Source organism: Staurois parvus, unplaced genomic scaffold (assembly GCF_062004578.1).
Source record: "Staurois parvus isolate SC_StPar_1 unplaced genomic scaffold, SC_StPar_1.0 ptg000136l, whole genome shotgun sequence".
Taxonomy (NCBI): domain Eukaryota; kingdom Metazoa; phylum Chordata; class Amphibia; order Anura; family Ranidae; genus Staurois; species Staurois parvus.
Genome location: NW_028317932.1, coordinates 9,161,718 through 9,176,947, shown reverse-complemented (window position 1 = coordinate 9,176,947; position 15,230 = coordinate 9,161,718). Strand labels below are relative to the sequence as shown.

Below are 15,230 nucleotides of genomic sequence, written 5' to 3'. Positions count from 1 at the left end.
TTTTCAGACATCATACAACAATGACATGACTGGATTCAATGATTGCTTTCATTAAGCAACACTAAACCTTTTTTAAAAAGTTAATTAACCTTTAGAGGTTTGTAACACTGGTGCATCCAAACTCAGTCTAACTTTTGATATTGAAAAATGCACAAATCCTCTGTCAATAAACATTATTCAAAAATATCTTATAAAAGAGATTTCACCTGGTTTGCTTGTTGACACATTCTGTCCATCGAAATCAATTAATGTTCCCTCTGATTTACTTCTTGAAATACCCCCAGAATGAAAAGAATGGAGCCGTCTTGACATCGTCCTGCTAAAATGTTACAACAATTAGTGGAAAAGTCACAGGTATTTTTACACATCAGTTTTGGTAAAATTTTCACCTCAAAAGAGCAAGGCTGATTATAATTCGAGTATGGCTACTTACATCTAGTGGGCTTTGGGCACATTGGAACAGTGCTTACAATTGTCCCAACTATTACATTTGAAATTTGCAAATTAGATTCACTTTACAATCAGGCACATTACTTTAAATATAATACAGACCGCTTCATTTGAAAAAAAACAAAACAAAACACAAAAACAGTCTTTTGAGGTACCAACCACAAAACAAAAACTAATAATAAATTAATAATTAATTAATAATTAATATTATAATTTTTTATCAATGTTTACAGGCTAAAAACAAAAACATCATTATATTACAGCAGAATAAACTGTTTATGTTTTTACAATCAAAGACACCATTCATATAACCCCTTCTACCACCTACTCGTTATTTTGATTGCTCAAAAATGATTAGTTGCAAAATACATGCACACATTCCACATCCATAAGGCTTTAATGGGATATGGTTCTCCTGAATTATAGTGAAAGTGTGCTGTTAAAGTGATAGTAACTACTTCCTGTCCGCCCTATAGCAGAAATACTGCTGCAGGGAGGCACGGGTGTGCAAAATCACGTATATATACGTGATTTTGCATTTCCGTGTAGGGGGCTCACGCAATTCCTACCCGTGCCACCATTCGCAGCCGCCGCTGTCAACCACCGGGCCCCAGTCAGTGATTACTCGCCGGCGCCCAATGATTTCCAACAATCTCTGACGGGGAGGAGAACTGTTTTGCTTTTGAATAATTCTCCTCCCTGTCAGCTTGGCACACTGCTTTGGATGACTGTGCAAAGCACAGCCATCCAAAGCAGTGTGCATACAGTGAAGCACATTGACACAGGCCCCCTAGTAAAACACTCCCAGCACACAGTTAACCCTTTGATCACCCCTCACGTTAACCCCTTCCTGCCCAGTGCCATTAGTACAGTGCCACTGCTTTTTTTTAGCACTGATCACTGTATTGGTGTCACTGGGGATGTTAGTGACACCAAGTTAGTTCCTCCCAGTGTCAGAATGCCCGCCGCAGTCCCACAGTCCCCCAGTCCTGCTATAAGTCGCTGATTGCCACCATTAATACCACCAAAAGAAAGCTCAATTCATGGGAAAAAAGGATGTAATTTCATTTGGGTGCAGCATTGCTCAGTTGTCAGTTGAAGTAATGCAGCACCATAAAGCAAAAATTGGCCTGGTCAGGAAGGGGGATAAATTCTCTGGGGGGCAATTGTTTAAAGGTTTGGGTTTTTCTTTGTTTGTTTTGTAATAACAAGCATGTTAAACCTGCTGCCGCTCCAGGCCCCTCCCACCTGCCTAGTACTCCCATAGCAAGCAGCTATAGGGACACCCAAACAGGCTTGCTTCCGAGCCACTGCTCTGTGTGGCCATTTACTCTGAGGCTCAGCCCCGCCCTCACCCTATCTTTATTGACCGTGATTGACATTAGCAGGAGCCAACGCTACTGCTGCTGTCTCAGCCAACAAGGAGGGAGAGACCCAGGAATGATGAGGCTCATGTGTGCAGCACTGAATCGAGATGGAGCATTGGTACGTTTTAGGGAGGCTGGGACGCTATGTAGGACATTTCCCTGTTTGAAAAGCTATGAAGATCTCTGGAGCCCCTACTGCTTGGTCTCTTCTAGCGTGCCCCTGCACTTGCCTATGTCATAATTAGCGGCTTGAAGTCTGGCACAACTATCTATCAAATAAGCATTGTTATATACAGTGGTCTTGTATGTCTTCCATTTTCTAATTATTGCTCCCACAGTTGATTTGTTCACACCAAGCTGCTTGCCTATTGCAGATTCAGTCTTCCCAGCCTGGTGCAGGTCTACAATTTTGTTTCTGGTGTCCTTCGACAGATCATCAGTCTTCACCATAGTGGAGTTTGGAGTGTGACTGAGGTTGTGGACAGGTGTCTTTTATACTGATAACAAGTTCAAACAGGTGCCATTGATACAGGTAATGAGTGCAGGACAGAGGAGCATCTTAAAGAAGAAGGTACAGGTCTGTGAGAGCCAGAAATCTTGCTTGTTTGTAGGTGACCAAATACTTATTTTCCACCATAATTTGCAAATAAATTCTTTCCAAATCAGCCAATGTGATTGTCTGGATTTTTTTCTCATTTTGTCTCTCATAGTTGAGGTCTACCTATGATGCCAATTACAGGCCTCTCTCATCTTTTTAAGTGGGAGAACTTGCACAACTGGTGGCTGACTAAATACTTTGTTGCCCCACTGTACCTTGACTACCCTCCTGGAAAAGTAGACTCTGTAGCTGCAAAATGCGTAGGATTCTCTTCATATCACTTCTTGGTCTGCATGCTGTTGTGCAAATACAACCATATGTTATATGCATGTATTTTGCCTCTAATAGGTTTTTAGCATATTAATTGATCAATAGATAGTGTATGGGGTTTTATGGACAGGGGGCTTGCCTATAATTAACCATTAATGCTGTAATTTTATGATGGTTCTGTTTTTAACCTGTAAACACTGAATAAAACATATAAATACATTTTAGTTATTTTTACACTGAGGCGAGTACTTGAAAAGTCAGTTTTAATTATTCACATAAAGTCATCTGTACATTTGTATATGTAGTAGAAAATTAGGAAATATGTTGGATACATCCATGTGAAAAACAACCTTACTGTTTTAATTATTACAATCCATAAAAATTAGCTACTTATTTAGCTTACGTCTACTATTTAGCTTCATTTTTCTCCAAATTTTCCCAGAATTCTTACTCAAACTTTATTATCTACATAGTTACCTAGTTAAATGTAAAAAAAAGGTCATGAGGTTCTACAATTTCCACTACTCATAACTTCTTAAGCAGTTGTCCAGATGGAGGTAAAAAAAAACCCCTGTGTAAAGGTTTCCATTTTTGGCAAAAAAAAAAAAAATCCTTTCTGATCTCAGGTCACACTAATTCAATAAATCAAAATGTTGCTCTCTAAGATGTAAAAAAAAATCCAGTCCTTTTTTTAAATTCCTTTATTGTTTTTGCCAGTAGTAATTCAAGAAGTAAAGAATTCTCGAGCTTAAAGTGGACCCAAACGTGCAAACAAACTGCTAGCAAGTAATGTTTTTGGTATAAAAGACTTAGCATTTTCCTTCTTGGTAGCAATTTTTAGAAATTGTACAGTGACTGTGACATATGTGCAGTGCAGGTTACACTTTGAGCAAGGTGCTAGGAGTAGGACTTGCTCATACGATAACTACAGTTTTAGTGGCTGTCCAATTACCAAAGAAAGAAGACACCAGGTTTGACGAAGAATCTGAGAAGATGACTGTGACTGCAATGGTATGAGATGGAGCACAAACCTTTCATACCAGAGACCAGACTAAGAGGTAAGGTAGCCATAATGTGAAAGTGCACTTTATACTTGCACATTTTGGCAAATGCTCCTGTGGCCCAAGATGACTTTATGCTTTAACCACTTCTAGTCCAGGGGCGGACTGACCATTTGGAAACTCGGGCACTGCCCGAGGGCCCGGGGTCAGTAGGGGGCCCCATGAGATGCCCCTGGTACCTTTTTCATAGGCTTTTTTGAGTTTGGGCAAGGACACAGGGGCCCCATGATCCCCTATTGCCCGGGGGCCCCATGAGTTGTCAGTCCGCCCCTGTTCTAGTCTAAACCCTTTACCAAACGAATGAAATAATATCTTCTTTACCCATATGCATTTTATGTCTCTCTTACTCTTTCTTTAGTTCTTGGCAAACATAGTTTATTTTGAAAATTTTTATACTGGCCTCGGATATATTTAAACAAAGTAACCTTTCATGCCAACACCTCCTGGCCCTTTAGGAGCTTCTAGATCCCGGGAGGAAGAGGTGAGCATTCGGGACATGTGCCTACTGTGATTGGCAGTCACATGATTGGAAAGTTCCTGATGGTAAGTATGTATTGGGAGCTTACCGATCCCTGCAAGCCACCATGCTATGGGCGTGCAATGAGCACTCTCTCAGCAGAGTAAGTCATTAATACAGGGCCGCAGATATGTGGCCACTCGACATTAAGGCCAACCCACTGGGAGGCCACATAAATGTGTGTGTCTGGCGTGAAGTGGTTAATTATGAATAAGATCTTTTTTCCCAAACTAAAAATATAACATTTTAAATCAATTTTTCCACCCCTTTAATTAATTTAATTACCCATGTCACTCTGCAGTATTCACATTGCCTTTTTACAATGTGGTACTCAAAACTGGATCCCATATGCTATATGTGGCCTTACACATCATTTATACAGAAGCAATACTATACTGACATCATATGTTCTCCTCTCTTTTTTTATACATTCCAAGAATGTTTTTTTTAGCGCTAAATAATTCAGAGATTCATGATTACAACCCCTCCAGTGTACAGTAAAGGGTCACTATAAATAATTATCAGATTTCCCAGAAGTACAGCATCTATAAGCAATCAATTCTAGGTGATTGGCTGTAGTTTCAATGGCTTTCAGCATCTACTACATTGTCTCGAACAGCTGAAATTCTGTGTTTTCAAAGCTTAACTTTCAGTGCACAGAAATGGTTACAGAATGCCTTCTTATAACTTTTAGGTAAACGGTTATTCATGCTGTTTATGAGTTTTAAAGTAGCACAGTTATTAGCATGCAGTTGGGATGATCCATCAAATCCTAATACATGCCTCCGCTATGAAATTTAAATGAGAGTTTTTGCTGTAAAGGATGTGTTAGTCACTATTTCTTACTTGTGAGAAATGACCATATGGTGGATCATATATAAATGGAAGCCAGAGAAAACATTACTCAGGTTGATGTAAAGTCAGCTATTAGAGCAGAATTAGATCATAAAAAATAACATCAGTTACTAAAGGCTTGTAAGCCTGAGGGCAAACACTTATTGCACAAAATATTTACAGCATCAACATAGTTTTTGTTTTGTGTTTTTAAGATACTGAACACTAATAATACTTGGTCACAGATATATCGATTGCAGTACTTTCAATGGCCACTAAAATATTGACATGACCACGATCAATAACCAGGTAAAAAAGGATGATGCTAGTAAGCTACAGTCAGTACACATATAAATGAGAAAGCTTTGAGGGTCCATTAAAGACCATCTCCACCTTCCTGCTCCCCAGTTCTCTGGCGCCCCCCGCCCCCTGTCTATTTTCTTTATACTTACCTTTTTTAGGTGTCTTCAAGTTGGTCAGGTAACGTTGGATGACTCTCAGTGATTCAGAGAGCAGTGATGACATCATTCTCTGTATCATTGTATTAGCATGCAGTATTCCATGGTGACGTAAGCTCATGACACACTGCACTCTCAAGAAGTTGCTTGAATGATGCTGAGCAGAAGAGCACCATTCCTGGATCACAGAGATGTGAGTCTATGGGGAACATGGGGGACAGAATCAGAGAGCTGGTACTCCTGCCAACTGATTTCTATTTTTAAAGCTGCTATGGGATTATTTAAAAAAACATTTTAAAAGTGGAGTTGGGTATTAACACTGCTTTGTGTGCATTTGATTGCATGTTGACACATTTTTGGCACATTGACGTTAATGGGCCAAACAACATATCTGACATTTTTTTCCAAGGCAATATACACCTATACATTGTGCTGCCTTTAGGCCAGGGGTGTTGTTTATTCAGTTGTAAGAATTAGCCTCAAAATGCATGTGTAACAAATATTACCAGTTCACATGATAACATGCATAGAACAGTGTTAATACACTTTTTAGGCATATCACCAAATTATCTGCAAGTCCAATGGTGATTCCCATTTACATTTCTTCACTGCTAACTGTACTACGGTTTTTAAATAAAATAAACACATTTCTGAGATAGGGAGATTGACCAATATTCACAGATAATGGCTATCCTCAATCAGACTGAAGTGAGTTAAAGTGGTTCTAAAAGGCTGGTGATTTTTACCTTAATGAAATAATTAAATATTTCCCTCCCACCCCCCTCTCTTAAAACTTACCCAAGCCCATCAGGGATCCAGCAGTGTGTCTGGATGCAATCTTCCTCCCCTCTCTTCCTCTTCTCGCAGGGACTTGGGCAGCAGCAAAAGCTGCTGCGAGGAAGGACTAAGGGGTGGGGTTGAGCCATGCTGTGTGTGTCTATGGAGCACAAATACATAGACACACACAGCTCAGGAGCAAGCACGTACGTGTGCCCCCATAGCAAGCAACTTGCTATGGGGGCACACAGAGAAGAGGAGAAGCCAGGAGCACTGGCAGGGGACCCCAGAAGAGAAGGTTTGGGGCTGCTCTGTGCAAAACCACTGCACAGAGCAGGTAAGTATAAAGAAAGCTACATGTAATGTATACTAAACTTTTTTTGAGTGACGGCGTTTCTAGATAGCTCCCCCCCAGCAAGATATACTCTCTAATCTCCCGCGCTCCCTCAACACCTCCTCACTCCATGGGGTTGATTTAATAATGGCAGATAGGCTGTTCACTTTGCAAGGAAATGTGCCCTTAGCTTAGTGGATGCGGTAAAGCTATGCCGACTTTCATCATCCAATCATGTGCAAGCAGATATACTGTATTGTTTTTGCTTGAATTTTCCTTCCTTTGTGAATTTTCACTACAGTTACTACATCCATTAGGAACAGGAAACAATTCTCTTGCAAGGTGAACCACCTATTTGCCTTTATTAACCCCTTGGCACCGACGCTTCCTGGCCCTTTAAGGGGTTTGTGATGCTGGGAGGCAGGGCGGGGTTTAGGGTCATGTGACTGCTGTGATTGGCTGTCATGGCAGTCACATGATCGGAAAGCTGCTGACCACAAGTAGCGATCGGGACCTTTCTGTGAGGTGCCAGCAAATGGGCTGGGAGCTCACATTGGGTACGCAAATATGCGGCCCCTCTGTGCCAAGGACACATATTTGTGTATGCTCAGTGCCAAGAAGTTAAATCAACCCCTATGAGTTCACCCTGAATAGGCTCCGATGTGGCATGGTGTCAGAGCTTTCCCTGGTGGATGACATCCCTGCCCCATGTATCCTGGAAATTAGTGCTATAGTTTCACTTTGAAGTTTATTGGTTATGATTAGAGTCCTGCTACCATGTACAGAATAGTAAGCAAGTTCAGAAAGCACATACCTTGCAGCCTGCCTATGACCATAAGGCTCCATGCACACTAGCATTTTCAAGCTCAAAAACACTGGACAAAATGCTGAATAAAAATCCCTGGTAATAGGGGTTTTTAGTAGTGTGTCAGTAACATGTTAGTAGCATTTAGAAGTGTTTTGGAGCATAAGCGTTTGATAAGTATTTTTACAGTACATGTAGGAAAAAAGCTAGAAAAAAAGCGGTTAGAAGTATTTTAGTAGCATTTAGAAGCATTTAGGAGCATTCAACGTTTTTTTTCTAGTGGAAAAACACTCCCAAAAACACTACAAAACCAATTTTTTTTTCTGTTCCTAATGCTAAAGCTTGAAAAACACTACTAGATTAAAATAGTGTGCATGGACACATAGGATAACACTATTAGCTTCTAGGAGCAGAAAACAAATGCTGGTAACAGCTTCTAGGAGCTTAAAAAAAAACACTAGCGTGCATGGAGCCTAAAAGTGTAGAAAACCATGTTATCCCAGTTCATAGCCTAGACTAGATGATAGTAGGTCACACCCACGCTGCAAGGTGTCTTATCTCTGGCACAAGAAAGGCAAAGCAGCCAACATCTCTATTCTATATAATGATATACAAACTCATACCTTGATTCTACAACAATTAAAAGAAAAAAAAAAAAAAAAGGAAGATCATTACAGCCTCATAAAACAGAAGAACAAATATAGATATTTTTTTTACATTGTCCACTTATATTCCTTTGTTTTTGTACAACATTGTGTCTAGTACATTTTAGGCACAGTAAAGCAGATGGCATAAAAATGACATTTAAAGTAATTTTAAAGACTGTCAATCACAGGTAGAAAAATAAATGCATAGAAGAGCTTTGTAAATTTGGAAAAGCTATTTACAGAACAGATTTGAGGAAGTCGTTTTTACATATGTTGAGATGAAATTGGTTATAAAAGGTTGCACTTGTAGTTTCAGTTAATCAGTGTAGAGAACACATTCACATTCAATTGTGATTCTCAATACAGGATTACTTAAAAAACTTACTTACTTACTTTAACCTCACACAGCATAGGCCTGATTTTACACAGTACTTTTATAGCATGACTTCTCAGTTTACCTAGAACTAGAATTCCTTTAAAGAAAATATCACACTTTATTGATCTAAAAGCTTTTTTTTTTTTTTTGGGAATCTGGCATTGTATTTCTCAGTAGGAGGTTTAAAGACCATTTAACCAATCAGCTGGTGATAAATGTATATGCGTCACAGTTTGCCTTCCATTGCACAAATAGTAGGCACAGTACATCTGTTGCAGAGTAACATAAGTGTATCTGTTTGTAATTACTGAGAATGCTCATTATTTCCTCACTGTCACCTGCCACATTCAAACTTTCAGACTCCAACTGTCATTTTCTAGTGTAGATCTTAGAGCCGGCCATGCCTTAGTAGAATGCCGTTCTAGATAATTTGTTTTAAGAATCTGAGATTTTCTAGTTGTTAGTGGGGTCAGTTGAACATTTGTTTTTAACCACAGTGACAAGAAAATTCAAAGATGCTGGATGGAAATTTTTTCTGGAATGAATACATTTCTAACAGTATATGTGCTTTTCATTTTGGAAAAGTCCATTTGTTCCCAAGTCAAATGTTAAAAGCAAACAGAATTTTGAAGTACTTTCTAAAACAACATTTGTCAAGTCAATGGAAATGTATTAATATACTGTATGTCCAGACCAGGGGCGGACTGACCATTTGGAAACTCGGGCACTGCCATGAGATGCCCCTGGTACTTTTTTCATAGGGTTTTTTGAGTCCAGACTAATATTTGATCAGTGGCTGTGGGGATAAAATGACAGTTTGTGGCACTAACATTTTTGATAGTTCTCCAGTTCTGCATAGTGTTTAGGTGGTTACTGGAGCTGTGCTGCCATTCCAACCAGAGAATATCACAGGTCAGCACTGCTGCATAGGAGCCAGTTGCACACTGTGGAGATTGTGGCTGTGTGTAAAGGAATGCAATCTCAACTATATGCAGTGAGGGGAGGAGGAGCTGCATGCAGTGCAGGGAGGGTAAAGAGAGCCTTTCCGCTGGTGATTTGCCTGTCCTCTGCCTCTCCACAGATGATCCGCCTGTCCGCTGCCTCTACTCTGGTGATGTCCCTGTCCTCTGCCTCTACTCTGGTGTCTCCCTGTCATCTGCTTTGCCTCTCCACAGGTGATCTGCCTCTACTCTGGTGATCACCCTGTTCTCTGCCTCTCCACTGGTGATTCCCCTGTCATCTGCTCTGCCTATCCACCAGGTGATCACCCTGTCCTCTGCCTCTTCGCACGTGATCACTCTGTCCTCTGCCTCTTCGCAGGTGATCACCCTGTCCTCTGCCTCCCCTTGTTCTCTCCACTGGTGATCCCCCAGTCCTCGGCTTCTCCACTGGTGATCCCATGGTCCTTGGCCACTTCACAGGTGATCTCCTTTTTCTCCTCCTCTCCACATGTGATCTCCCCTGTCCTCTGGCTCTCCACTGGTGATTTGCCATCCTCTGCCTCTCCACTGTTGGCCCCATGTCCTCTGCCTCTCCACTGGTCATCCATCTGTCCTTTGCCTCTCCACTGGTGATCCGCCATCCTGTGCCTCTCCACTGGTGATCCCCTTTGTCCTTTGACTCTCCACAGGTGATTCCCTTGTCCTCTGCTTCTCCACAGGTGATCCTCCTGTCCTCTGCCTCTCCACTGGTGACCCCCCTGTCCTCTGCCTCTCCACTGGTGATCCCCCTGTCCTCTGCCTCTCAACCGGTGATCCCCCTGTCCTCTGCCTCTCCACTGGTAATCCCCCTGTCCTCTGCCTCTCCACTGGTGATCCCCCTGTACAGTGCCCTATGGATTCCCATACAATCCCTTGCTGACCTCCCATCCTGTGCCCTGCCGACTCCCTGTGCACTGCCCTGCTAACCAACTGTCCTCTGCCCTGCTGATCCCTGTACACTGCCCCACAAACCAATAACCTCTGTACCTTGCCCTACAAACTGCTGGCCCTATCCTCTGCTCTGCTGATCCCCTGTACACTGCCCTACTAACTGCTGACCCTATACTCTGCCCTACTGACCCCCTGCACAATGCTCTAGAAGCTGCTAACCTTGTCCTCTGCTATGTTGACTCCCCCCTCATCCTCTCATCCTCTCCCATCCTGACATTTTTTACTGCATCCCCACATCAGAGAGGCTGGATCCCACCCTGAGATTCCCACTCTTTGTCTCTGGGACAGAAGTGATAGGAAAATTAGGAAAATAAAAATTGTACAGATGTCACTGTAGGAGAAATAGAGGGGAAATCTTCAAATTGGGACACTAGCTATGGTGACAGCAGTCCAAGTGAGAGCCATGCACCCAGGGCACGTACCTCATATCTGCCACTAAATGTAGAGTTATTCACAATAAGGTCATCACAGAGGACTCTATATATCTGGAGGATAAAAGATTTAATTTCCAAATACAGAAAGGCTTCTTCACAGTAAAAGCTGTGAAAATGTGGAATAGAGTAGACTCCCTCAAGAGCTGTTTCTGGCTAGCTCCCTAGATTATTTTTTAAAAAAGGCACAGATCCTTTCCTAAATGCACATAATATAACTGGATACTAATATTTATAGGTAAAGTTGATCCAGGGAATATCCGATTGCCTCTTGCTTTTCTCTGGATCAGCTGTGGGTATAGGATAGGGTATATGGAGGTTTTCTATTTGTGTGTGTCTTTTTACCTCTGTTGGTTGAACTGGATGGACATGTCTTTTTTCAACCAAATTAACTATGTATCTATGTAGCTATGGTGGACATTACCACATACAGTGTACAGCATTGCTGGGCGGTGGTCACTATTGAGATAGATGTTGTGATCCTCTGTCATCGCCCAGTACTCAGCAACTGTAGGACAGATGACCAAGATGTGGGATTGGCCCAGCAAATGTGGGGCAGTTGGCATTTATGCTCTAGCAATCCCTAAGAGCAGTCATGAAAACTCTTAACTGTTAATCAGATTTATGAAGGTAAAGTCAATCTGTCTGGATACAATCAGATCATCCCTCCTTTCCCATTGTGCAAAACTATTTTTTTTTCCATTATTTCCATCAGCCCAGCCAAAAGAAAGATAAAGTATTCCAGCCAATGGGGAACAATGGTCTAATTTTTAATTTGGGGAGATTTGATGGAACGAAGCTTTTCCCATTGTGTCAGTGTGAGGTCCTGCCACTCTGAAAATGGAAGTATAAGTGACACAGGGTTTGCACATATGCAGAGTATGGGGCTCTGGAATATCAATTTACACCCCGGTCATATCGGCTGTGACTTGGCATGCGATTTGCATGCCCTGCAACTTGAAAATCGTATGCCAATTCGCACCCTATTGTTCCCTATTAGAGCGGTCATATTGGTGCGGTTCCGACTTAGCCAGAGCCGCATCGATTTCTAACGTAGTGCATGCAATACTTTTGTTGCGATTTGCATAGACATCTGTGTCGGATGGCTTGAAAATCACAACTGAAATTGGCAGGTCACCTTATTTTGAAATCGTGTGACTTCACTGTAAGTCGCACAATTTCAAAATCGGCTTTGATGTGACCAGAGGCTTAAAAGGGAGAAAACTGAGTTTTGGGAGGGAAGAAGTCTCCAACCCAGTGTCCAGGCTGAGTGTACACACTCATTATAATGACAGGCTTGGGCATAACTCATGTATCCCATTAGGAGACAGGTGTGCTCCACTCAAGAGACAGTACTCCATGCTGGAGACAGGAGATTTATTGTCTAGAGGGCTGAGAGGGTCAAGACAACTAAGCCAGTCTGGAGGACAGAGAGCTGAGATGACTAGGCAAGTCCAGAGGATTGCAGGAATACAGAGGTCTCAGAACACTGAGAAATCCAGGCATTTTGAGAGAGCCCAGAGAGCTGAGAAAGCCTCGATAGCTGAGAGAGCCAGGATAGCTGGGTGTGCTAAGAGAGGGCTGCAGGAACACAAAAGGTACTGTGCAAAATGGTCTGAGGGACCAGTCAACAGCCAAAGGCCAAGGTGGGGCCTAAGCAGCAGCACTGTTGAAGAGAGAGCCAGTTGGCTCGGTATTATTTTACACAGTGTCTGTTTTGATAGTGAAAACCCCCGCTTTTCTGTTGAACATTGATTTTAATAAAAGAGGGCCAACAAGCCCTAAAAAACAGTTCACACTGGTGAAAGTGCATCTATCATTGAACCAGCAACCCCCCAAATATCACACCATTCATGGTTCCTGGCAGTGGGCTGTTTTCTTAAGTGATATCAGGGATATGTATACTGATAACAAAATAAATGGAAGCTGATAGGTTCCTTATTTTGCACTTTAGTGAGGCGCACTTTTGCACATCCTAAATGAAAAAAGCCATATACTGTATGCAACTCCAAAGATGACTTGAAGATAAATGTAAACATTTGCTATTAATGCATCACTGGAGGGATAAGTGAATGATGGAAATAAGTGGCTAATTTGTACATTACTTGTAACATTGATATGCACAGAGCAATGTGCCTTTCTTAAAGACAAACATTTTGTTTGAGTGTCAGTTAGCCCCGAGGCAAGTGAGGCTCATGAAAGCATTTAGTAAAGTGGAATGCCTCTTCCCATCTCTGCTGCATAATTCATGAACATGACTTAGAAGTATATTAAATCCTTAGAGAAAAATATAGCATTGGTCTCCTTGTGAAAGAGTCACGAAACAAATTTACATTTGAAGAAAAAAGTTAAAAATGTTTGACAGCTTACTTGTAAAAGAATGCTCTTTAAAATAAAATATTAACATACAAATGCTTTATTCATTATTTAAGTGATGCACGCAACCCATACTCTTATTGGGAGAGTCTAAAAAACTACCAGCCATTAGTTATGCTATATAAACAAATAACTTATTCATACATAATTTCCTTTTGTCCTATGGCTGTTTTTCATTATATATCCCAATTTTAAAAATTATAATTCTTTCAAAGGGTGTCAAAGAGGTCCCAATAATTCTTTCCCCATGGCAGTGGATCAGTTTAGGTGTTGGTGGGCATTAAGGCATCAGCTATGAACCCGTAAAAAGAAATTGTAATCCATATACAGCATGCCCAAGCAGAATTTTAAAATGATGCAGTAATGTCATTATAATTTCCTTCACATACATACGTAAAGGGAACTTTTATCCTTCTCAGTGTTTTAGCTATACACACACACAGGAGAGATCTGCTTGATACAAATAATTTTATCGCATTGCGTTAATATGAACATGCAGGAAGCCACATTCGCTCATCACATATGCAGGCTCTGCTTTCTGCTTTGCAGCGGTGCACAGTGATTTACATTAAAGAAACCCTCTCACCTTGTATACTCAGGGCTAAGTGACAGCGTCTTTGTATTATGACTGTGCAGCAACAGAAAACTGTCACAGCAAATGAGCATCAAATGCTGATCAAATAGGTTGAAAAATATTCAGATAATTCTTACTGTTGCTGAGCTTACACACAATACACACCAATGTAGATCAATCCTAAACGTTGACTATGCAAAAGATGTGTATGTTAGAGTAAAAAAAAAATGCGATAATTCTATTTATTATTATTATTATTATTATTATACAGGATTCATATAGCACCAACAGTTTGCGCAGCACTTTACAAAATGAAGGTAGAATTACAGTTACAATACAATTTAGTACAAGAGGACACAGAGGGCCCTGCTCGTTAGAGCTTTACATTCTGTGTTCTGTTTCATAATGAAATGATCCAATGTTTTAGGGCAGGGGTGTCAAACTGGTGGCCCTCCAGCTGTTGCAAAACTACAAGTCCCATCATGCCTCTGCCTTTCGGAGTCATGCTTGTAACTGTCAATCTTGCAATGCCTCATGGGACTTGTAGTTTGGCAACAGCTGGAGGACTGACAGTTTGACACCCGTGTTTTAGGGCATGAGTACCAATTAATTATTAAAGTGATATTAAGCCCAGAAGCAAACATTTATTACATTTCATCTTGCCATTTCTTATGTGATGACTGCATACGTTTTCTTTTTTAGGCTTTCTTCTATTTTCATCTGGTAATCCAGCCAGTAAGTGTGTGCTGTTTTTTTCAAAAGCAAGCTCTCCAGCTCAGTTAAAGAGATTAGACCATTTAGCACAATGTTTACAATGATCAGCTTTTATTTATTTATATAAAACCTTTATCCCAAAAGGAAAAAAAAATCAGTTTGCTGTAACTCCTTATAAAACATTAGCTGCCATTTGGCTTCAATTTGCTAGTGTTTTTAAATTTGCTAGTCCGTCTAACAATCCCCTCCCCTCAGACTCACAAAGCTGTTGTCCAAATGTGCTCCTTCATCCAGAGTGGGGAGGTGTGTTACTTGCCAGATCACCAGGTGAAAACAGAGGGAAAAAAACATAGGAAAAAAAACTGATGCAGCTGCCACATCTATTGATTGGTAAACTGTAATATATTAAATTTTTGATTTAGGATTTAATACCGCTTTAAGCTTTTATACTCCTTCTCACAGTTTAATGTGATGAGTTTGTTCAATTCAGGGGAAAATAGCTGGTTTACCCAATAACCATATGCCACTACTTACACTTCTAATTCTTCTCTTACCACTCTGTCTAACAAATGAAGCAAAATGAATTAGCTCCAGATTGGAAGACTCCAAGGGGAAGATTTTTTAAAACTGGTGCACTCAGAATCTGGTGCAGCTGTGTATGGCAGCCAATCAGCTTCTAACTTCAGCTTGTGCAATTAAGCTTTGGCAAT

The 15,230-nt window shown here is 41.0% G+C and overlaps 1 protein-coding gene across 2 annotated transcripts in view; it reads right to left on the bottom strand.

The window, feature by feature from the left end:
* MACC1 (MET transcriptional regulator MACC1) overlaps positions 1-15,230 on the bottom strand; it is a 60,738-nt gene that overhangs the window by 19,035 nt on the left and 26,473 nt on the right. The window contains exon 2 of one of the 2 annotated variants that reach the window (XM_089673167.1): positions 207-316. In XM_089673167.1, coding sequence (XP_089529293.1) covers positions 207-316 — 110 coding nt within the window. Of the gene's footprint in view, positions 1-206; positions 320-15,230 lie in introns of both variants that reach the window. The other variant, XM_089673166.1, reaches the window with a different exon arrangement.